At 66.9% G+C, this 22,453-nt stretch overlaps 1 protein-coding gene across 2 annotated transcripts in view; it reads left to right on the top strand.

Annotated features, from left to right (window-relative positions):
• The window catches only part of ADGRB1 (adhesion G protein-coupled receptor B1), a 63,132-nt gene extending 40,891 nt beyond the window's left edge, over positions 1-22,241 (top strand). For both annotated transcript variants that reach the window (XM_032873458.1, XM_032873457.1), the window contains exons 18-30: positions 1,110-1,213; positions 3,141-3,243; positions 3,496-3,646; positions 4,125-4,194; positions 5,589-5,655; positions 7,877-7,962; positions 12,388-12,559; positions 15,196-15,291; positions 16,832-16,871; positions 18,882-19,564; positions 20,626-20,661; positions 20,786-20,890; positions 21,439-22,241. In XM_032873458.1, the coding sequence (XP_032729349.1) occupies positions 1,110-1,213; positions 3,141-3,243; positions 3,496-3,646; positions 4,125-4,194; positions 5,589-5,655; positions 7,877-7,962; positions 12,388-12,559; positions 15,196-15,291; positions 16,832-16,871; positions 18,882-19,564; positions 20,626-20,661; positions 20,786-20,890; positions 21,439-21,636 (1,911 nt within the window). In that variant the 3' untranslated portion in view covers positions 21,637-22,241. The remainder of the gene's footprint in view (positions 1-1,109; positions 1,214-3,140; positions 3,244-3,495; positions 3,647-4,124; positions 4,195-5,588; positions 5,656-7,876; positions 7,963-12,387; positions 12,560-15,195; positions 15,292-16,831; positions 16,872-18,881; positions 19,565-20,625; positions 20,662-20,785; positions 20,891-21,438) is intronic.
• Positions 22,242-22,453: the final 212 nt, after the last annotated feature.

Here is a 22,453-nt window from a genome sequence, read left to right as displayed (position 1 = left end):
ACAGGAGCGTCCCCTTTAGGGTGGGGGAGCCCCTAGGAAGCCCCACACCCGCAGCACACCTCCTCCTCCCTCGAGCGCAGAGCCTGCAGGCTGGGGAGGGCTGCAGGGACCGGTGTCCGTCCCTCCGAGTGTCCTTGGGCTCCTCCAAGCGACCCCTGTCCACTGTGCGGGGGCCCTCTGTGTGCACTGGGTGGGTCAGGCAGTGACATGGGGCTGAGCTCGACCGACTGGGTGCTCAGGCTATGTGGTGGGGAGGAGCCAGGCCCCCCAGCCCAAGGCCCCCCCGCGCCGAGAGGCACCACGTGACAGCTGGGAAGGGTGTTCTGGGCAGAGGGACCGACAGCGGCCACAGCTCTGCCTCGGTGGGAAGGAGGAGGTGGCCGGTGCCAGGGGTCAGGCCTGGCTCAGCAGGCTTTGGAGCATTTGGACGGCTAGGGAGGGGATGGTCGGGCAGGGGTAAAAACCCTGAGCAAAGCACGGTTGCCATCTCTAATGGTGTTTTACATGGTTCTCTGGCAGCGGCTGGGAGAAGAGCCGTGGGGGCCGGGCTCAGGCAGGGGGTGGGCGTGCAGTGCTGGGATCCGGCAGAGCAGGAGGGAGGGGAGGGAGGAGCGGAGAGCAGGGGTGCTTGGTGGGGCTGTGGGGCAGCAGGTGCTGGGGGTTGGAACTGGCGTGGAGGCAGCAGAGGCCGGACGGATGCAGCTGGTGCCGAGGGGCCCTTCCAGGAAGCCCGGGGTCCTGCTCTCAGCTGGTGTTCCAGAAGCACGTGGCCCGGGAGAGCTGTCCCTGTGGTGGGGCTGGCAGCCCCATGAGCGACTGTGACACGGGGATGTGGTCCTCCTCTGGAATTGCGGCAGGGGGGTGGTCCGTGAAGGGCAGACAAAGCCTTTGTCGCTAGGCTTGGCAGGTGGCTCTGATTATAGCAGGGATGGGGAGGTGGGGTGCACAGAGACCCCCCCCCCAGGGGCCGGCCCAGAAGCACGGGCAGCGCAGGTGGGGGGCGCGTGGGGCTGCTGGGGTGGAGAGGGAAGGCTCCCTGGCACCCCTAGCCTCAGCCTGCACGGGCCCGGCCCCCTCACTCCGCTCTCTTTCCGCCCCGGCACCCTCAGAACATGGAGAAGGTGATCGTGCCGTCGGTGACGCTCATCGTGGGCTGTGGCGTGTCATCCCTCACCCTGCTCATGCTGATTATCATCTACGTGTCTGTGTGGAGGTGCTGCCTGGCGCGTGGGCCCAGCTGGGGGGGGGGGTCCCGGGAACGGGGCGGCCGGGGTCAGGTCCTGTCCCTTCCCCCTCTGAGGACAGCCGTGGGGGTGGGTGGGCTCGTCCGGAGCCCCCTTCCCAGTCAGCAGTGCCACCCCCCCCATCTTCTCCTGCCCAGGCCATCAGGGATGGACTGCCCCACCACCACCCTCCGCCCTCCATTGCCCTCCATCGCCCTCCCTCCCCACGCGCCCCCCACCTGCTCTCCAAGTGTTGCCCCCTGGATGCCCAATGGTGGGGTGGGTGGGCACAGGCCCAGGGTGGGCTGGTTGCCCTTCTGCTCCTGCCTTCCACTGTGCCCACAGGAGGAGCCACGCTTTCTCCTGCCCTTTGAAGGCACTGCCTGACCAGTGCCAGCAAGTCCACTCCCCAGGCCAGTGCCCTGCTCTGGGGCCTCAGAGCCCCCAGATTCCATGTCCTGTCATGTGGGTGTGCATGTCCACAGTCCTCTCTGAGCCTGGGTCATGTTTCAGGGCAAGAATCTCTACTCGCATCCGTGCCCCTCACCCCCTCCCCCGGGCTGCAGGGCCTCATCGCAGGACCCTGACCACCTCCCCAGGCAGGGTTGGGGCAAGGCAGCCATCCCCGGCCATCCCCAGCTCTGGGGGAGGGACGCATGTGAACAGGCCTGAACCAGGGCCTGTGACCAGGACTGGCTCAGGTGTGTGAAGGGTGTGTGAGGGCAAGTGTGAGCCTGTGGGCGGGTCTTGTCTCCAGCCCCCAGAGCCCTGGTTGAGCCCCACTGAGCAGAGGGTTAGGACAGGGAGTCTGAGTCAAGGTCACCCGCCCCCGCAGCTGCACAGCCCAGAGCTGATGCCACCCCCAAGGCCAGCCAGCCAGGAGAGATCGATGTGTGTCTGTTGGTGGGAGGCGGAGCAGGCGGCCGGTGTTCCCCTGCCCCCCTTCCTGCCCGGGGGCAGGAGCCGACCCCTACTGGCCAAACGAACTGCTCCCCGCCGGCATCCAGTGACGGCCCTCCTCCCCAACCCCTCCTCAGACCACCTGCCCCAAACCCCCCACCGGCCCAGCCCCTCCCTGGAGGCCTCGGTTTCCAGAGACCTCTGGGACTGGGAACCGGGGGCCTGGCACAGCCTTCTGAACCGGCGGTTCTGAGGGGTTTGCCGGTGGTTTTCAAAGCGCCTCCTTCCTGAGTTCTGCTGGCTGAGTCACTGCCCCTGTGAGCTGTGGTCGGGAAGGTGGCCTGACGGTCCCCATGAGGAAATGGAGACCAACAGTGGGAAAGTGACCCGCCCAAGGTCACACCTCGGCCCCTGAGGCCCAGCCCTGTCCCTTCTGCCCACCTGCATCTTGCCCCTCTGATCTCAGCCGCAGCCCTGGCCACAGGTGCTGTTCCTGCCACCCATCTCACAGATCCAAAGACTGAGGCACAGAGGGGTTGAGCCCCTCGCCCAGGGTTCCACAGCCAGGATGAGGCTGCGCCGCTGCACTGCCCAGGCTCTGCAGGCTGCCCTCGGAACCGCTCGGTCTTCCTCCCTCGAAGTCAGGATCAGACAGGGTGGGAAGGGCTGGGGGCAGGGGCCGGCTGGAGTGAAGCCAGGAGCAGGCCGAGACCGAGACCCCAGAAACGAGCTGTGTCCGAGGGATGCAGACAGGGAGAAGATCTCGCACAGAAAGGGTTTGGAAACTGAGGATAAGCCACTCCCAGCGGGAATGGGCGGCCGGGCCCGGCGGCTCCCCGTGGCCCTCCCCGCGCCGCCAGACCAGGGGCTGGAGTTCAGTGCGCGGTAGAGCGGGAGCGGGGATGGAGGTGATGGTGGCGTGGCAGGGAGGCCTGCAGGAAGGAAGTGGCAGCAGGACCCCAGTTCCTGGAGACACAACCCCCCGCTCCCGGGGCACTGAGCCGCGCTCCCCCACAGGTACATCCGCTCGGAGCGGTCGGTCATCCTCATCAACTTCTGCTTGTCCATCATCTCCTCCAACGCCCTCATCCTCATCGGGCAGACCCAGACCCGCAATAAGGTGCGTGAGCTTGGCCCTTCCCTGCACACCCAAGGGAGCCCGGGCAGGATGGGGTGACAGGACCCCAGAATGCTCCCAGGGAAGCTGGTGCCGGCCTTTCAGTGGCCTCCTGTGAGGGGGACCTGACCTCGTGCCCCCCGCGGACACCCAGCTCGGGCCTGTCCCGGCCTCTCCGAGCTCCTCCCATGGGGTGGGCCCAGGAAGGGCGCCCAGGCCCCTGCCCGGCCTGAGCCGCCCGCCTGCCCCGCCCAGGTGGTGTGCACGCTGGTGGCCGCCTTCCTGCACTTTTTCTTCCTGTCGTCCTTCTGCTGGGTGCTCACCGAGGCCTGGCAGTCCTACATGGCCGTGACGGGCCGCCTCAGGAACCGTCTCATCCGGAAACGCTTCCTCTGCCTGGGCTGGGGTGAGTGGTGCCAGGCAGGGGGTAGTGGTGCCCCCCGGCCTCTGCCCGCTGTCCCTGCCCCTTGTGGCCCTGCACCACCCCCAGCCTCTGCCCTCGTCCTCCTGGGGCCTCCACGGGGTTCCCAGGTAGGATGTGACGGCAGATTCTCTTTGAATTTCAGATAATGAGTTATTTTTTAAGGATATCCTGGTTGATGTTTGGGACATGTACAAGAAAAATGAGTTCTTTTTATCTGAAATTCAAGTGTGATCAGGCGTCCTGCATTTCGTTCGCTGACAGTCTGCCATGCCTACAGCCCGTGGGCTCCCGCCCTCGTCCACCTCCTTTTCCCTCTCCTGCTCAGCATGACCGTGTTCAGGACTCCGAGGACCCAGTTTGCCCCCGCCCCGCCCCATCCCCAGGGCTGGAAGGAGGCAGAGCATGGACGGGGGCTTGGATGGTGGGAGGACCAACCCCCTTTCTTTCTGGTCCTTTGCAGGGCTCCCTGCACTGGTCGTGGCCATTTCTGTGGGATTCACCAAGGCCAAAGGGTACAGCACCATGAACTAGTGAGTCGGGGCAGGGTGGGGATGGGGTAGAGGCCGCTCGGCTCCCCCAGACCCTCCCATTGCCCTAGAAGGTGACAGCTGGCTGCTGCCCGTCTCACAGAGGAGAGCCAAGGCTGGGAGAGGCCAGGAGCCCCGGGGGCTGGAGGCCACCTCCCTCCCTAGCTCCTCCCTGGCAGTGGGCAGCAGGATGGGTGAAATGGGGGCTCAGGGCCGTCAGAGCCTCAACCCCCTCCTTTGGTACCCTTGGCCGGGTCTGTTAGCCTCAGTTTTCCCTCTGCAGCCACGCGTCCTTCCCTGCATGACTGTGGTGGCAAGGGAGCTGTGTGGCCCCCAGGAGGGCAAGGCCGGTGGTAAGGGGCCTGTTACTCCAATGAAGTCCGCGAGGCCCCGAAGGGTCAGTTGGGCCAGGCAGGTCCAGGGGCCTTGAATGCCAAACCAGGAAGCTTGGGGAGACCCTAAAAGCACTGTAGCTTCCCAGGGTAGGGGGAGCCAAGGCCTGCAGGGGGGCTGCAGCCGCAGGCATGGGTAAGAACGGGAGAGCCAGAGCAAGGAGGAGCGGCCAAGGTGGGCCGTGCAGGCTTGGCTCCCTGTGGAGCCCCGGGGGGACAGGCCGTCGCTGGGCCCTGGAGCAAGGCCCCCTGGGGCAGCAGGGGAAGTGGACATGAATGAGGTTCCGGTTACTGGAACCCCTGGTAGGGTGAGTGCCAGGAGGGAGTCCCGGGCACTGCCGCACAGCTGAGAGGGCCGGGCGGATCGGGGAGCACCAGGGGTTTTGAAGGCTGAAGGCTTGAAGTTTGACTGCGTGGGGTGGACGCTCGGGGCAGAGGAAACAGCACGTGAAAACTGCAGCATCTTCACTGGGCCCGGGGCTCCTGCAGGCCACCTTTCGTGAGGTCCAGGAGATCTGGGGGAATGTGGGGCCGGTGACCACGGCTGGTGTGAGGAGAGCCTGGGCCAGACGCATGAGCAAGAGGCCTGGGTTACCTGGCCGTGGGGCCTGGGTTGTGTGGGCAGGTGGGGGGCCGGAGCAGGGACCCGACCCAAAGTTTTGGCACCGTGGCCAGAAGAAGGGTCTGTGCGTGAGACTGGGGAGGGCATAGGAGGAGAGTTGGGGGGCAAGCCTGGGGCGGTCAGGACAGCCTCGTGTCTGCCGAATGAGGACAGCCTCGTGTCTGCCCGGTGCCTGCTTCTCTCTCTGTAAACTGGGGTTCGGGGGGCCGCGGTGGAGGGGGGCTTCCGAGGGCTCAGAGGCCAGAGTGAGCTGCTGTGTGCTGTGCCCCGGGGGGCCTGCTGGGTGCCGAGCTCCTTCTGCCACTCCCCAGCGTCTTGCCGGCCTTCCCCGGGGGGGCGGGGATGTCACAACTGGCCACTGACCAGCCCATCTCCCTCCCCAGCTGCTGGCTGTCCCTGGAGGGGGGACTGTTGTACGCCTTCGTGGGACCGGCCGCCGCCGTCGTACTGGTACTGACCCCCTCCCTGCTGGCCCAGGCTGGGCCCTTGGGCTGTACCTATTGCCCCTTCAGGGTCACCATGGTCACCAGGGGGTGGGTGGCGTTCCTGGCCCCCTGGAGCTGCCCTCAGGGTACACAGGTACAGACACGGGGGCGGGGGCGGGGGGCGCCTGCTATCTTGGTGAGCCCCGCCTGCATGGGTAATGGGCACTGCCTGGGGACTGGCCAGCAGGTCCGTCTGGGCTCGCAGGCTGAGTGGCCGGATGGGGGATACCGAGCAGACAGATGGCTGACCCAGGACAGCAGGGAGTGCCAGTCAGGCCTGGGGGATGGGTAGAGCAGCTAGCAGAGCCTGAGGCTGGGGGGCCAGGGCTGGGCCCTTGCTTCCACCGGCTGTCCTGCTCTGGAGAAGGAGGCGGCTGCCTGCTCTCCCTCGCCACGAGTTCCCAGACACCTTCGGGGAGGGATGCGAAACAGTGCCACGGGCACACAGAGTTCCTGCCTCCCAGTTCCGGCTGGGCAGGGGGAGCCGGGCACGGCTGGGGGCCCCCCTGCACCCACAGTGCCCGAGCCTGTTCCCCTCCAGCCCTCCGCCCCTCATGCAGTGCCACACACCACTCTGTGGCGGGGAAGCTGGGCACCGGCACAGGCACAGGGGAGGCTGGGGGACCCTGTGTGGGAGGGTGGAGCCGTGGGCAGCGGGCCTAGCCCGAGGGTCCCGGCTCCTTTATTCCTTGAAGGGAGAGGCCTCCGTGCCGTGCATGTCAACGCGGCCCCTCAGAGACCGGGCCAGCTCGCCATTTTAAAGACAGGCAATGTGGGAGCAGGGAAGGCTTAGCCGATGGAGGCGGGAGCTCCCATCCCCCATGTCCCCTCCCAGGGTGTCTGTAGGGCAAGGCCGGGGCCCCCTCAGGAACGTGGGGACACGCCAGTCAAGACCGCACAGAGCCTGCCGTGGGCAGGGCGGGGATGGCTGGTGGCCTGTCCCCCTGTGGCTCCGGCCTTGTCAGAAAATGAGGTCACCCGGGAAAGATGCCTCAACCCCAGTCAGGCCCTCCAGGGCTGGTGCCCACGTCAGGGAACTTTCCGTTCGCACAGGGATGAGCGGCAAGTCCTGCCCATGGCGGTGTGTGGGGTCAGGGGCGCTAAGAGCGGTGGGGCCGCGGGCAGTCGGCCCCTCGTCCTTCTGCATCCGAGGGGTCCGGGATGAGGCCTCGTTCCTCCACCAGGCGGCCTCTGCAGAGTGGGAGTGCGGGGGAGGGCGTCTGGGGGGCAAAGGAAGGAGCCAGGAGCCTCCCCACCCAGGAGAGAAGGCCAGAGAGAGGAAACCCCCAGGGCTTCAGGGCCGCGGTGGGGCCGACAGCCGCCGTTGGCTGTGGCTTGCGGGACAGGAACAGCTGGGAGCACTTGCTAGGGAGCCGGTGCCCAGCGGGAAGGAGGCAGGGAAGATGCCATGTCAGAGAGAGCAGGGGCAGTGCACCCCCGGGAAAAAACCTAGACGGGGACGCTGCCCACGAGACGGCCCTCGAGGTGGGCCTTTGTGAGGAGTGAGCTCCCTGTCATGGGAGGGATGTAAGAAGAAGCAGGGGAGCTGAAAGGCTGGGGTGGCCACAGGGCACCCCTGAGTGTGGGCAGCAGCTGGATTACCTGAGGCCCTTTCTGCAGTGGGAATGGGCCAGCACTCTGGGGGTGCGTGGAGGTCAGCCTGACCTCCGACCTCCGGACAGCTGGAGCCCCAGCTCCAGAAGCTGCTGCTGCCCACCGTGGAGATGGCAGCTAGGCCTCGGGGCTATTGAGTGCAGAGCGGCCCGGGGACGCAGACTGTTGGGAGAGCCCCCCACATGACTCTCTGCGTCCCCACCCTGGGGCGTGCCGGCCCCTTTTCCTGTCCACCCCGGCCAGGTGGGCCTGCCAGACCTTCACGGATGGGTCGTGCGGGAGGTCATGTGGGGGGATGGATGGGTCGTGCGGGAGGGTCATGTGGGCACGGGAGCTGGAGCATCTCGCCCCGGGTGGGGTCTTGTGGCAGGAGGACCCTACCTAACAGCCGGGGCTCTGGCGGGGGGCGGGAGGCCAGGCCTGGGAGAGAGTCGGGGGTCCTGTGCCGGCGGCCCCATCTCCTGGCCTGGGGAGCGGTGTCCATAGGGCCCTGCTGCGGGTGGGAGCCCTGGTGTGGAGCCGGAGCCCGGAGGGCAGTCCCCCGCCCCCACCCCCCACTCTCTGCCTGGCAGGTGAACATGGTCATCGGGATCCTGGTGTTCAACAAGCTCGTGTCCAAGGACGGCATCACGGACAAGAAGCTGAAGGAGCGGGCAGGGTAGGGCAGGGCCCACTGGGGCGCCTCACCTGCCTCGAGTCCGGAAGACCCAGGGCCCACTCTCCCCGTCAGCCCCCAGAGCAGGCAGGGAAACTGGGGCACAGAGGTCTGCGTAGGCTCACAGCCAGCCCCGGCCTTGCCCTGTGCCTCAGTTTCTCCGTCTGGCCTGTGGCCCATCCTCAGAAACTGGGAAGCCAGATGTTTTCAGGGACCCGGCCCCTGCAGGGTCCACTAGGGTGGAGGGAGGGAGCCCCCGGCCTCCCCCTTCCCTACTGTGGGGTCGGGTAACCCCCAGCAAGGATGTGACCTGCCTGTGTTTGTGGTGCCTTCAGCGACAGGAGGAGAGTGCAGGGGTCAAATAGGGTGTCCCTCCTGCATGGAGAGGCTGGGCCCAGAGAGGGCAGTGCGTGGCCAGAGGGCACGTGGTCCCAAGCGGCTGGGCAATGTCCAGCAGTGAAGGCCAAGTGTGTTTGGGACAGCACCTCCTCTCCAGCCCCCCAGGGCATGGCAGCGCCAAGGTCATGGAGGGGGGCCGAGGATGGGCTGAGACAGACCCTCTCCATCCTGTCCCTGCCCTCTGAGCCCTCCTTGCCTTGCCCCTGCCTACTGCTCTGTTTGTCCCTCTGCCCTGCTGGTGTCTGCGTGGGGTTCTGCCCCGTTCCCTCTGTGCCCGTCTTCCATGTCTGTCTCTGTCTCCCTCCTCCTCGTCCTGCACTCCCAGAGTACCCTGGCTTCAGGACACCGTCCTCTGGGCTCCCTGATGGCTTCTGGTCATGGGCAGGAGTCTGCTGTGTGGCTTGGGAGGACGTGTGGGATCCAGAGGCTGGCCTCGCTGTCCATGGGCCTGGGTGCCCCTCTCCCTGGGCAGTGGGCATGGAGGCGGCCTACCCCGCCTGCCCACAGGTGTTTCTGGGGGGCCCCGGGGCGCACAGGCCAGAGTGCTGGGGCAGCTCGCACGTGACACCCACTCCCCACAGGCGCTGTTTGCTTTGTTTCCTACAAGAACCCCTGAGCCGACTCTCCTGTTCCATCCCCGTCTGTGCGGCCAAGGGGCCCGGGGTCAGGTGGGGTGAGCGGCGGGTGATATGGCGGGCGCGGGAGCCCTGTGTGTCCGTGTGGCTGGCCGGCTCCCCAGCCCTGGTCCGGGTGAGCAGTGGGTGCCCTGGCCCCTGGGTGCACCCGTGGCACCCTGGCGGGTCCCCCACGGTCCAGCTCCCTGCGTGCTGCCACGGGCTTGCCCGCGCACACGCACATGCACACACGCACACGCGCAGGGCCTGTGGGAGGACACTGGCAGCTAGCTCCCTGAAGCCCGGCACGCTGGCTGGCGGAGCCCTGGCCCCCTGGCTGGCGCGGTGCATGGTCAGGGCAGACTTGGGGGCCGTGGCCTCCCCCCCGGAGTTCTGCTTCTTTGTGCAAACATGGACAGATTGGCTCCTCTCTCCTCGGCGCAGGCATGCATGAGGGCCGGACCCTGACGGCCCCCACCTCCCCGAGGCTCCCCTGCTTCCCCCGGAGCCCCCCCGATTCCCCAGGACTGGCCCCGGGGATGCAGGCCGACCGCTGCGGTCGGCGAACGCTCCACCCGGTCTCTGTGAGAACCGAGAACGCTGTCAGCTCTGGTCTTGGGCTTTGCACTGCACCCCTGGTCAGCTGCCCCCGCCCCTCGGGTGCGCCCGAGTGTGGAGCCCTCCCTGCGGCCCACGCCACCTCCCAGGGCGCCGGCCGTGCCACATCAGACCCTCTCCTGCCCCGCGTGTGCCCGTCTCCACGCTGCTGAGTCACACAGTTTGTTTTAAGCTTTTTCTGTCCTCTCTGTCACTTCTGCCGTCCACTCTGGGGGTCGTCCCCTACCCGGCCCTTTGCCAGGCTCCTCTCCCCCATCCCCCGAGGCCTTGGGACAAGGAGGGCTGGACAGCTGGCACCGCCGGGACGGGATGGGTGCGGGGCGGCTTGAGCACGCGCTCAGCGGGCAGGTCATTGACACGTGCTGGGGCTGGGGTGCTGCGTGTGTGCACGCGTGAGCATTTGTGTGTGTGTGAGTGTGCGTGTGCGAGCATGTGGACGTCTGAGCGTACATGGGCACGTGGGGGGTGTGCACGTGTGTGCGAGCGTGTGGGTGTGTGCGTGCGTGAGCCTATGAGTGTGAGCGTGTGCGCGTGCAAGCATGTGGGCGGGCATGAGCACATTACTGTGAGCGTGCGTGGGTGCCGCGTGAGCGCGTGAACATGTGAGAGTGTGGGTGCTGGTGTTTGTGTGCACGTGTGTGGGTGGGTATTGTGCATGTGTGAGCACATGTACGTGTGTGAGCGTGTGGGTGTGTGGACACTGGTGCCCCATGGCGGCTGCAGGTTCGGGGCAGGTCGGGTCCCTTGAGGCAGAAAGCTGTGTGGGGAGGGCCGGCGGGGACAAAGCCTGGGGGATACGTACCGTTTGCTCTGCCCTGTGACAGGCCTGTCATGAGAGCCCTGGGGGACATTCCCTGAGAGGCTCTGCCCCACCTGCCCCCCACCGCTCCCACCTCCCTCTCACCCCACCATAGGGGCGTTGGACTTTCCAAAGGGCCAGGTGGTCCTACTGCCCCGCGCCTCCCTGCCAGCTCCCCTGCACCCCTGTTCCCCCCGGGCCCGCACCTGCTCTTCTGCGCGGCCCTTCGCCCCGGCAGAACCCACAGAGGCTGGGCTGCAGGAACTGAAGTGATTCCCGGGTCCCCCGGCCCCAGCCATCTGCTACCAGCCTCAGGCCGTGGGTGTCCCGCCTCAGGCCCCAGGCCCCAAGGAGTGTGACTCCCAGCAGGATGAGACTTCCCTGGGAGAAGCCTCGCCCTGCCCTCCTGCCCCGAGTAGGGCCAGAGAAGGTCTGCTTCGGAAGGGAGGACAGAGACGAGGGAGGCCCACCCGCCATGGTGAGCCACAGAGACTCGGGGTTGGGGAGGGCGGTGTGCGTAGCTGTGGAGGGCTGGCTTCCTGGGCCTCCACCCTAGGAGGCGAGGTGAGGCGGGTCTGGGAAGTCTCATTCAGAAGCTCCTGTGAGGACTTCAAGGCAACTCCTGGCTCTGACTTGAGCCCCCCGGGAACCTGGCCAGGGAGCTGTGCTGGAGCAGAAATGGGGCTGGGGCCGGGATGGGGACCTGGGTCCTGGCACAGGGAAGAGGGGAGGGAATGGGAGGGGAGGGCGATGGAGGGGGATGGAGGGGGAGGAGGCGGGCCTGTCTTCTGTGCCCATGCCCAGGCCGGACAGACAGGGTGCAGAAGCCGAGGGCACAGTTCTGGGGAGGGCCCCGGCCCCCGCCCCCTGACTAAGGTCCTGCTGGTTCGGGGTCCTTCTCCAAGCTGGACTCAAGGTCCTTGTAGCCTTTCTCCTATCGGGCCTGTGTCCGCGCCCCCCCCCCGCCCCGCCCCCAGCTCCTTCTTATGGCCCCGGCCCCGCCCGCCCGATGTTCCTGTACCCCTCCCCCCGCCCACTCCCTGCTTCTCCTGCCCCACCCGCTCCTGCTTCTGTCCTGTAAGGAGGAGAGTTGGTGGTCCTGACCTCAGCCCCCACCCCGGTGATGACAGGGGCCCCGGTGGCTCCTTGGAGCCCCTGTGAGCCATCTCCTGCCCAGGGGGCCAAACGCTGGAGGTCGTCATGGTGGTGAGGGTGGGGTCAGGCCCATTTCCCGGACAACTGCCACACACCAGCCATCCCGCCGGAGCCATCTGCCCTCAGCATGCGCCTCAAGGACTCGGCACGGTGACAGCGCCGTCCGGCAGAGGCAGGCTCAGAGCTGCCACGGCGTAGCCCACGGTGGCGAAGGGAGGCACTGGGCGGCAGAGGGCAGTGCCTGCCCCGGGCACTCCTGGAGGCCGCTTTCCCCTGGGGACCAGCAGAGCAAGGCCTGCCAAGAGCTGAAGTGCTCGTGGGTCTCTGTTTGTGTCTCTGCCTCCCCCTCCCCTCTCCGTCTGGCCATGTCTGTCTGTCTGTCCCCTCTGTCCTCCTGGAGCAGCTCTCTGGTCCTCTGTGTTTCTCTCCCCATCTCTGTTCAGAGCTCAGAGGCCTGGCCAAAAGCCCCCTCCACAGCCATCTTAGAGTTGGGGCCCTGATCCCCTGGCGGCGGGGCTGGCGCAGAGAGCCAAGGGAGCTGGACGCAGGAGGGGCCGTGGCCCCCCAGCTCCCGCCTCCAGTGGGCATCCCTCCTGTGTCCTTCCGGACAGTTAGGAACCTGGGTGTCCCCGAGAGGTCCCTCCCTCCCCGCTACCCAGCCTCCGGGGACCACGCTCAGAGGCTCCAGCTGCTGGGCTGGTTGGGGCAGGACTCTGCTCCCCAGGAGGGACCGCCAGGACCGCAGGGGAGAGAGGGGAGAGGAGGTGAAGTCCAGCAGGGGTGGGGGGCGGAGAGGGCGGCCAGGGCCAGCCCTGATGCAGCCGCCTGCTGCGCTGTCCCCAGGGCCTCGCTGTGGAGCTCCTGCGTGGTGCTGCCGCTGCTGGCGCTGACCTGGATGTCGGCCGTGCTTGCTGTCACCGACCGCCGCTCCGCCCTCTTCCAGATCCTGTTTGCCGTCTTCGACTCGCTGGAGGGTTTCGTCATAGTGATGGTCCACTGCATCTTGCGAAGAGAGGTGGGCACCCCTGGGACCACTGCGGGCCACGCCTGAGTGCGGGCCCCAAGGCTGCGCCGGCACACGGTCCTCGGCTGCCGCGGACAGTGGCTCCTAGTGTCTGTCCTTCTTCCTGAAGATGCACCCTGCACCCCTGGAAGGCTTGGGCAGTGAGGGGGAATCTGTCCTCCTAGGTCTTTGGGACCCGGAGCCCTGGAGACATGTGCAGCTTTCAGCAGAGCTGAGTCCCCCGTCCTGAATGGGAGCAAGGGAGGGCCATCAGCCACCTGTCCCCACGGCTGGCTGCTTGTGACAGCAGCTAAGGTCCGGGACCTGCTCCCCTCTCAGGAGGGCTGAAATGTGGAGAAACGTGCTCTTGGCATGGACAGGAGAGGGGCTGTCGTGAGGCTGAAGGGGCCGGAGTAGGTGGGGGGCGGACCCGCAGAATTACCTCCCTTTCCCTTTGGAACCTCCTAGAAAGACAACAAAGTGATTGGAGGGCACTTGGATTTGAAAAGATGAGGAGAACAGGAGAAGGGTTTGTAGTGAACCCTGGGTTTTGGGGGAGAGAAGGACAAGGGGCCATGAGCCCAGTGCACCCGAGGAAGCCGGGTCCACAGCTGGCAGTGGGGGAGGCCGGGCAGCTGCTGTGTCACACCCCAAAGCCAGAGCACTTCTAGAAGGGGCTCCCGGCCCCCTGGGACATCCAGGGAAGAATGCTGCGGACGGCTGGCAGTCCACTTCGGGGGCAGCTCAGCCCCGTCCTGAGCTGGAAGCCCTGCCCCCACCCGGCATCCCCCACATGTAGCCCCACTGTCACAGGTGGGGCCCTGGTCTGGGGGCACCCTGTCCCCTGAGGCCCCTGGGCAGGGGGAGAGGTGACAGGAGGACAAGAAGCCCGCGTTTTTGGTGTTGGGACGGCCGCATTGACAAGCTCCTGCGTGTAAATGCCGGGGTGGCTGTGAGCATCCCCTCTGAGATCCGGAGAGCCTGTGCCCAGAAAGTCAGATCCTTGCAGCCACGGGCCCCCGACATGGCCCGAGCCGGCATTCGCAGAAAGAGGGAGAGGCTGCCAGCCCCGGCCCCACGTGTGCCTGGCCCCGGCCGTGTTGACTCATGGTCTTGCTTCTCACTGTGGCTTTGATGGGGTGGGGTGGGGCCAGACGTCACGGTCTCCCCAGGTGCGAAGGCCCCGTCTGTGGCCCTCAGCTGCCCTTGGCTGCTCAGCTCTGGAGACGGCAGGTTACCGACAAGGAGCATCTGAGAATAGGAGGGAGGTTGTAGGAATTTAAAACCCGGGAACAGAAGTGGGACTGTCCGGAGCGGGGGTCCACGCGGGGAGTCAGGTGCCCCAGAGACACATGATTTGCCAGGAGGGCTGGACTTCCCCATCAGCCTCTCTCATCTCCTGGGTGACACACGTGGGGTCTGGGCTAGGGACCCTGTGGGCAGGGAAGAGTCGGGAGAGGGCCTCGTCCTCTGGCCTCTGTAGGTGGGACTTCAGGGGGCCACTAACGAAGACAGGCTGGGAGGGGGCCGGCAGGGGCGATGCCAGGCAGCTTCAGCCAGCGCAGTGGGCGCGGAACATTTGGGAGGCGGATGAGTAAGGTGGTCGTCTGAGTCTTCTGGGGGGAACGGAGGGGTTGAGGCTGACCAGGTGGCCTTCCTGGAGGAGGAGGCCACGAGGCACTTGGGGAGACCATCTGCTTATTGTGCCAGTGGAGAAAGTGCTTTCCCTTTGCCGTCTCCTGGACGGTGGCCTGCCTCCACTGGGCACACGGTAGGTGCGTGAGATGTTTGCTAGGCGGTCAGTGAGTGCACGCACGGGAGGAAGGCACATGTGACAGGAGGCCCAGTGGCTTGGCGGGTGCCTGTGGCCCCGGAGCCAGTGAGACCCCAGCACCGCCTCTCATCAGCTGTGTGGCTGTGGGGAGTGGGGACAGGTCCCCAGGTCTGTGCTGGGTCTAGGTCTGGGAGCCCGGGACCCCCAGCGTACCCTCCTCCCAGAGCTCCCCCGCTCACTCCGGATGCCTCCTCCAGGAATCCCTCCATGCTTTCACCGCCCCTGTGCCTCCCCTTGTTCCCTTTGCACATCATGGCCATGGAGGGGCAGCTTCTTGAGGGCGGGCACTGCTCGCCGATCTACCCAGCACCCAGAGCACTTGGCGGCAGAGAAGGGGCAGCCTTCGCTCCTTGCTCACGCTGACCAGCCCTGCCTGTCCTCTCCGGACAAGCTCTGTGCTGGCTGCTTGGGTGGCCCCTTTCTGAAGAGCCCGTGGCCATAACGCGTGAGACCTCCCTCGATGGAGCGTGCCCCACAGACGTGCTGTGCCCCCCAAGGGCCCTTGTGGACGCTCGGGTGTCTCCAGGGGGTGAGGGGGGCCCTGGGCTTGCCTGGACGGCATGGACCCCGGTGCCCTCTGCAGCCTGACGGCAGGTCCGTTGGACAGACTCCAGCCGGGAGGGCTGTGGCACGTTTACGGGGGGTCGAGGTGCCTGTGAAGGGCGCAGAGAGACTGCAAGAGGGAAGGGAGGCAGGGCCCGGCACACAGGCTCCCCTCGCGGAGACAGCTTGTGCTGCTGGCCCTGGCCGTACCCCCGACTCACGAGGCCGCAGTCAGGGACTGCCGTGGACCACTGTGCTCTCTCCCCGCCAGGTCCAGGACGCCGTGAAGTGCCGCGTGGTGGACCGGCAGGAGGAGGGCAACGGGGACTCGGGGGGCTCCTTCCAGAACGGCCACGCCCAGCTCATGGTAGGGCTCCGAGCGTGCGTGCCCCAGTGCTGCCTCCCTGTGCTGCTCTGGGCTCCGGCGGCCCCTGGGAAGAGCTCCGAGCCCAGTGTGAGGCTGGGGACACTGAGGCTCGCCAAGGTGACATCCCCAGCCCAGGGTCTGGGGCGGGCAGGACCCAGACGATAAGGGGGGGGGCTGGTGTCGGCTCACCCTCACCCCCGCTACCACAGCGTGCTTGCATGGATGCCAGCTTCCGGGGGCCGTCGCCTCAGCGGCTGTCCCCCCACACCTCCCACGCCCCCTCATTGCCCTCCAGCCTGGCCGGGATGAGGCTGGGCTCCCTCCGTCTCCAGCCGGGGGACCAGCCTGGGCTGTGCACGTACCCTGCCCCCACCGTGGCCTTGTTCCCAGCCAGGTCCCTCCAGCATCGCACCTGCCGTTCAGCCTGAGGCACGGCGTGGCCCTCCCACCCCACTGCCTGCCTCGCGGGTATCCGCTAAGATGCCACCTCCAGGAAGTCCTCCCTGACCCCCCAGCCCTGCTCCTGCCGGCAGGCCTCCCATTCAGGTCCTGGTGGTGCCCAGGTTGGATCCTCCGCGCTGTAACTGGGGGCCTGGCGGGCAGCAGCTGCTCACTCGGGCCTTGGGGTGCCCAGCCTCCTCGGGGGCTGTGAGCGTCCCAGGCAGGTCCTCAGCAGAGGCCAGCCGGTGGACCTGCGGAGGTTACTTGGATCCTCAGGGGTGAGGGCAGGGGTCCCAGACTCCCGGGCACTGCTCCCGGCCTGACCTCTGACCTCAGACTTTGAAGTCTTCCCAGAAGCCCACCTCTGCGTTTGCGCAGAGGGAACCTCCAGGTCTGAGACAAGGGCCCAGACCCGCAGCCCCCCGAGAAGGCCACGCCCCGGCCCGTGGTGCCCAGGCCGGGGTGCCCCGCCCACCAGGCGCTCTGAGGCCGGGGGACTGGTTGCCCACTCCCACTGGCAGGGCTCCTAGGCTGGGATGGGGCACACGCTCTAGCAGGGCCTCCAGCTCAAGGGACGGCCAGTGTCACCCGGGCACCGACGGCCGTGTCCGAAGCCCGTTCTGCCTCTCTGGCCAGCCGGCCTCCATTTCCTCGTCCCCAGGGCCTGTGCTGAGGACTACAGGTGACACGGGGCAGGCCCCACAGCTGCACACCAGCAGGCGACGGGCTGGGCCACAAGGGCCCCAGCGTGAGACACTTTGCGCCCCCCACCCCATCGGGGGATGTGAGGGACAGAGCGAGGAGGTCTTGGGCTGGAGTCCCAGGGAGCCAGCGACTGGGGGAGACTGAGGCAGAGGCGTGAGAGTGTGAGGGAGCTGCCTTGGGACTGGCCCCCCATTGCCCAGCTAAGCTGCAGACGCCCGGGAGGGAGCTCCCACGCACGCGTACACACACACACGCACACACTCACACACTCACACACGCCTCCGAGGTATAGCTCAGCTCCACCGTTTCCCGCCAGCCCGCAGGCGGCGTGGTGCGGGTAGCAGCCCAGCTGCTCGCTCGTGGGCCCTCACCCCACCCCGCCTCTGTCTTGCAGACTGACTTCGAGAAGGACGTGGATCTGGCCTGTAGATCAGGTGAGCGCCTGCCAGGTGAGAGCGACAGGTGGCCCTCGCCTGGGTCCACTTGCTTCTTCTTCTTTTCTCTGTCCGTCTATCTGTTCATTTGTCTGTCCTCATCCCACCACGGCCTGCCCCAGCCCATGCAGGGAGGGGACGCTCTGCCCAGCTGGCGGGGACGCTGCCCGGAAGGCCTGGTCTGCACAGCACCCGCCTCAGCCTGGGCCCGCACCCGCCACTTCCTGCCTCCCTACCCGCGGCCCTGTGGCCAGCCGCAGGCCCCATCTGTGGAAACCGGTCCTGGAGCTCTGGCTCAGCAGGGGTGAGGCCCGCGCTATGCAGGGCAGAGCTCTTAGCCCCTGGGGCAGGCCGTGGAACCCCTGCGCAGGGCCTGGCCCTGTCCTCTCCCCGCCGTGCCCCTTGCCTCAGCAGCCACACACACACTCCTGTTTTTTGCTTTCCACGCTCTTGGGAGGGGCCATGAGGCTGGGCAAGCTGTGTGAGACAGGAGCTGCCCGCCTCCGCCCTGTCACCCACCTCGCCGCCCACCCCTGCCTGCCCTCCCTCGGGGCCCACACTCTGTGTCGTCTTCATGTCTCCATCCCCACTAACCCCACGGAGGAGGCTTGGGCATGCTTTCAGAATGGGGGTGGGGGAACGGCAGCAGGAGCGCGGGGAGAGCACAGAGAAGGACCTACCACTGGACCCTAGGCTAGCACTGAGTTTTCTGGAAGCAAATGGAAAAAGGGACTCAATTGCCCAATGAGAGGGAGCCCCTCAAGGGTCCTTGTCCTGGGAGCCAGGCATCTGAGGCAGGGACAGGCAGTATCTTCCAGAACTGTGGAGACCCAGCTGGCCACAACTGCCTTGCATCCGTCAGAGTCTAAAGACAGCCGTGGAGGCAGGGGCTGGGATGGCCGTAGGCTGGGAGTGTCAGCTACTGCCAGGTCAACCCAGAAGGGCTTCCTGGAGGAGGTGGCCTTTGGTTGGGTTGAGTGAGGAACTGGACAGAATGGTCTTCCATCTCCTGTCTTGGTCTTATGTAGTCTAAGCAGCCGTCCTGAGAGGTGACCCCGAGACTCACAGGCCTTCAGAGGCTGGGGTCCAGCCCTGTTCAGGTGGTCCTGACCTCTCCGAGCCTCTGATTTCTTCCTCATCAGTCATCTGGCCCAGCGGGGCCTGTGGCCTCTCAAGTAGCTAGTGGTTGGGGGTGGGGGGCACACCGGGGGTGCTGGGGATCTAGAGGAGTCTGGAGGTAGGGCTGAGAGCGCGTAAACCTGCGCCTGGATCTGAGCGGGGAGGCGCGTCCTGGGTCCATGGGGCTTAGTGCGTGCTCAGGAGGACCGAGCTGGGAGGCTGTGTGCCCACGGGCGGCAGGTGACAGGCAGCGCCGCCAGTGTGCGGGGCTGGGCAGGGGTATGGCCAGCAAAGAGAGGGCCCTACGGTCACAGCAGGCTTTCGGGGACGGGCCCTGAGGGGGGCACGGGTGCAGAGCTGGGCCTAGCAGCTCTGTGCTCTCTGCTGGCCCGGGAGGCTGAATTGATTGGTAGGGGCGAGGTGGGTGGTGGACCCACAGGACCCCTGCTCGGAGGTCATGCGGCTCCCTCCCCTGCAGCCGAGCAGACGTGGGGCAGCTAGGCATCTGGGGCAAGGCACCCCAGGAGCACCTCCCCCTCCATGAGGAGCTGTGTCCCTGCACTTCCAAGACATGTGGGCTGGCTGCGGGGTCCTCAGGGACTCCCGGCTGCCAGGAGAGCAGTATGTGGGTGGCGGTCACTTGTCCTCCTGTCTGTGGGGGCAGGCAGAAGCACCACATCTTCCAGCCTCATTAGAAATGGCAGAGGAAGCCGGGCTGCCATGGCACCAGACAGCACGCGGGAGGCCCCCACTGACCAGGGCCGGGGTGGCCTGCAGGGCGCGGGCGCCGGGAACCGCAGCTCCAGAGCCGTCAGAGGGCGTGCGCCCGATTGGGTCTGGCCGGGGCACCCTTGAGGCCACCCTGACCCCCACCCCCACCTCTCCCCACAGTGCTGAACAAGGACATCGCGGCCTGCCGGACGGCCACGATCACCGGCACGCTCAAGCGGCCGTCGCTGCCCGAGGAGGAGAAGCTGAAGGTAGCCCACGCCAAGGTGCCCCCCACCAACTTCAACAGCCTGCCCGCCAACGTGTCCAAGCTGCACCTGCACGGCTCACCCCGCTGCCCGGGCGGCCCCCTGCCCGACTTCCCCAACCACTCCCTGACCCTCAAGAAGGACAGGGCGCCCAAGTCCTCCTTTGCCGGCGATGGGGACATCTTCAAGAAGCTGGACTCGGAGCTGAGCCGGGCCCAGGAGAAGGCCCTGGACACCAGCTACGTCATCCTGCCCACGGCCACGGCCACGCTGCGGCCCAAGCCCCCGGAGGAAGCCAAGCACAGCATCCACCTAGACCAGATGCCCCAGACCCGCCTCATCCACCTCAGCATGGCCCCCGAAGCCAGCCTCCCGGCCCGCAGCCCACCCACCCGCCAGCCTCCGGGCGCCGGGCCCCCGGAGGCCCCCCCCGCCCAGCCCCCGCCGCCGCCGCCACCCCCACCCCCACCCCCCACCCTGGAGCCCACACCCCCCAGCCTGGGGGAGCCTGGGGAGCCCGCGGCCCACCCGGGGCCTAGCTCGGGGACTGGGACCAGGAACGAGAACGTCTCCACCTTGTCCGTGAGCTCCCTGGAGGTGAGGGCGGCCCGGGGACCTGGGGGGAGGGTTAGGTGGGGGGGCAGGGCCTGCTGTGGGCGCCCCTGATTTGGGTGTACACGGCCCAGCCAGTGGGGCCCACGGCCAGTGCTAGGAAGTCCGGGCCTGGGAATGCTGGGGACCAGCATCCCAGCTCCCTGCTGCTGGCAGGTGTCCCTTGACAAGAAGGGGGACAAGCTGGCTGCTGACGGGGCGTCCCCTAGGACCCCCTCCGCCCGTCCACCGTCCTCTTTCTGTCCTCTAGCCACGCTGCCCCTCGTCCTGCTGGGCCCTCGTGACAGGGAGCTCCCAGCCTCTGCCGAAACAGGGGCCTCCCTCACTGCAGAGGCCACCGAGCTGGGCGCGAGTCAGCTCAAATCTAGCCCATCCCGCGCCTGCGGTCAGAGCAGCGAGTCCCTCCACAGAACAACCTGAAGCCTAGACTTGACCCTGAGCCCCCCGCCAGCCTGTGCAACATGGGGTTAGAGCCTAGAGCGGGGAGCACCGCCCAGCGCCCTCAGGGAGCCCCACCCTCCCTAGGCCATGCTCCCACCTCCTGGTTCACAGCCTCTGGGGCCTCTCAGCTGGGCCACTGGCCTGCGTCCCATGCTCCTTGTCCCTGGGCGCACGTCGTGGGCAGGCTGAGCCAGAGACCCTTGCCCAGCGCCGGCCCCAGCCTGGAGGCCAGAGGTGGCCTGGAAGACAGTCTAGCTCCTCTGAGCTGGGACAGAAAGTGGTGACGAGGTTCTGTAGGCTGACCCTCACTCGGGCCTTGGGATACCAGACCCCTAGGTTGTCATAGAGCCGAGAGCCTCCTCGTGACGGTCACTGTCCTCTGGGGCCCCGCCTCCTGTCCAGCGTCTTCCTGGCCGGGCCTGAGAACGGCAGCTTCAGGGCTGACAGAGGCGTGACCCCAGGGCTCGGGCAAGACCCCAAGAGGAGGCCTGGGGCGAGGGGGTCCCTGGTCTCCCCCATCTTCAGGCAAGGAGAGGCCGGGACCTGTGGCCTGGGAGGTTTTAGGGAACTGCTTGCAAACACGCACGAACCCCTTCTCCCCACAGCGGCGGAAATCACGGTACGCGGAACTGGATTTCGAGGTGGGTCCTGGCATCCCCTCCCCCACACGGCCAGGCCAGGGGCTCTGAACCCTTCCAGTAGGCAGGGAGGGGCGGGGCAGCACCCGTCTTCCGGGCTCAGGCTCTGCCCCCTCCCACCCTGTAGAAAATCATGCACACGCGGAAACGGCACCAGGACCTGTTCCAGGACCTGAACCGAAAGCTGCAGCACGCCGAGAAGGACAAGGAGGCCCTGGGCCCGGACAGCAAGGTCTGGGGGGTCAGGGCCCTGGGGCGCTGTGGGGGGCAGCACAGGATGGGGGCATGCTGTGCGAGAGCCTATACGTAAGGCTGTCTCCTGCCTTCTTCCCATCCTTATTCATTTATTCTTTCCTGCGACCTTTCCCAGATGCTGGCCTGACCCAGCCCATGCTAGACTCTGGAGGGCAGGACAAGCCCATGGGCCTTCCTGGGCAGGGGGGAGGGTACACTGGCTTCTGGGGATGCCTGTCTGGAGGGGTAGGTGGTACACTAGCTCCTGGGGTCCCGTCTGGAGGGGGAGGGGTAGGCGGTCCGCTGGGGAGTAGTCTGGCGCCTCCTGAGGAAAGCCATGGTCAAGGGAGCGGTTTCAGGCAGGTGCCTTTCACAGCAGGCTGTCGCCCCCCACACCGGACCCCATAGCGGGAGGCTCTCTGCTCCTGGCCGGCCACTCTCTCAGTCTCCTTCCCCTGTTCTGACTCTGCCTTCTTTCCCCCTCGCTCCCTCCGGTGTCCTCTTGCTCCGCGGCCCCTCCGTCCACCACCGCCGATCGGCCAGCAGCCGGAGAAGCAGCAGACGCCCAACAAGCGGCCCTGGGAGAGCCTTCGGAAAGCCCACGGGACGCCCGCGTGGGTGAAGAAGGAGCTGGAGCCACTGCCACCGTCCCCGCTGGAGCTGCGGAGCGTGGAGTGGGAGAAGTCGGGCGCCACGATCCCACTGGTGGGCCAGGACATCATCGACCTCCAGACTGAGGTCTGAGCAGGTGGGCGGCGGCCACGCACCGGGCCACGAGGAGGGATGCTGCTCTGCCCGCTCCTGCCACGGGACGGGCTCAGACGTGCTCTCGGGCTGCGGGCCAGACCCGCGTCCTGGCCTCAGGGCGCTCGGACGGCGGCCAGGTGGAGGCCCGCAGTGCTGGGACCAGAGCCAGACGGGACAGGAGGCGCCGGCGGCCCGGGGGGCGGGCACAGGGCTCCGGAGGCCGGAAGGTGCCTCAGACTCTGCCCTTCTCCAGCCCAGCCCCGGCAGGCGGGCGGGCGGGCCGCGGCGGACGGTGGCCGGCCCGAGCGTGGCCAGCATCCCCAAGAGGCCCGCCTTGCTGCCGCAGCAGAGGACCAGCCCGCTTGGCCCAGCTGGCCTGGCACCATTTTTTAGACACCCTACCCCTCGGGAAGCAGCCAGCCCCCCCCCAACCTTTCCAGGGCCCGGGGCCCCTCCCCAGATCCAGGTGGAGAGCACAGTCCTCTCTCTCACCTGCGCCGACCCCAGGGGCAGGACTAGAAGCCCACTCCGGGAAGAGCAGGGGTGGGGAATCTATTTTTTCTCTCCTTTTCTTTTCTTCAATAAAAAGAATTAAAAACCCACGTCCCGTCTGTGTGTGGCCTCTCTCTGCAGCCCACACCACAGCCCCATGGACTTTCCACCTCAGCCCCCTGCCTGGGTGTCAGGAGCCCATGCTGTGTGGACCTTGACGTCCAGGCCTGAGATCATGCGGCCCCCAAGGGCACTGTGGGAACACTGATGGGGACCCCCCGATGCTGGGCCCCCTTGTTCTCCACCGCAGACCTTTAGACCC

Source organism: Lontra canadensis, unplaced genomic scaffold, assembly GCF_010015895.1.
Source record: "Lontra canadensis isolate GAN:19392208 unplaced genomic scaffold, GSC_riverotter_1.0 scaffold49, whole genome shotgun sequence".
Lineage (NCBI taxonomy): Eukaryota > Metazoa > Chordata > Mammalia > Carnivora > Mustelidae > Lontra > Lontra canadensis.
The sequence above is the reverse complement of the archived record's forward strand: the minus strand, read 5'-3'. Positions and strand labels throughout refer to the sequence as shown.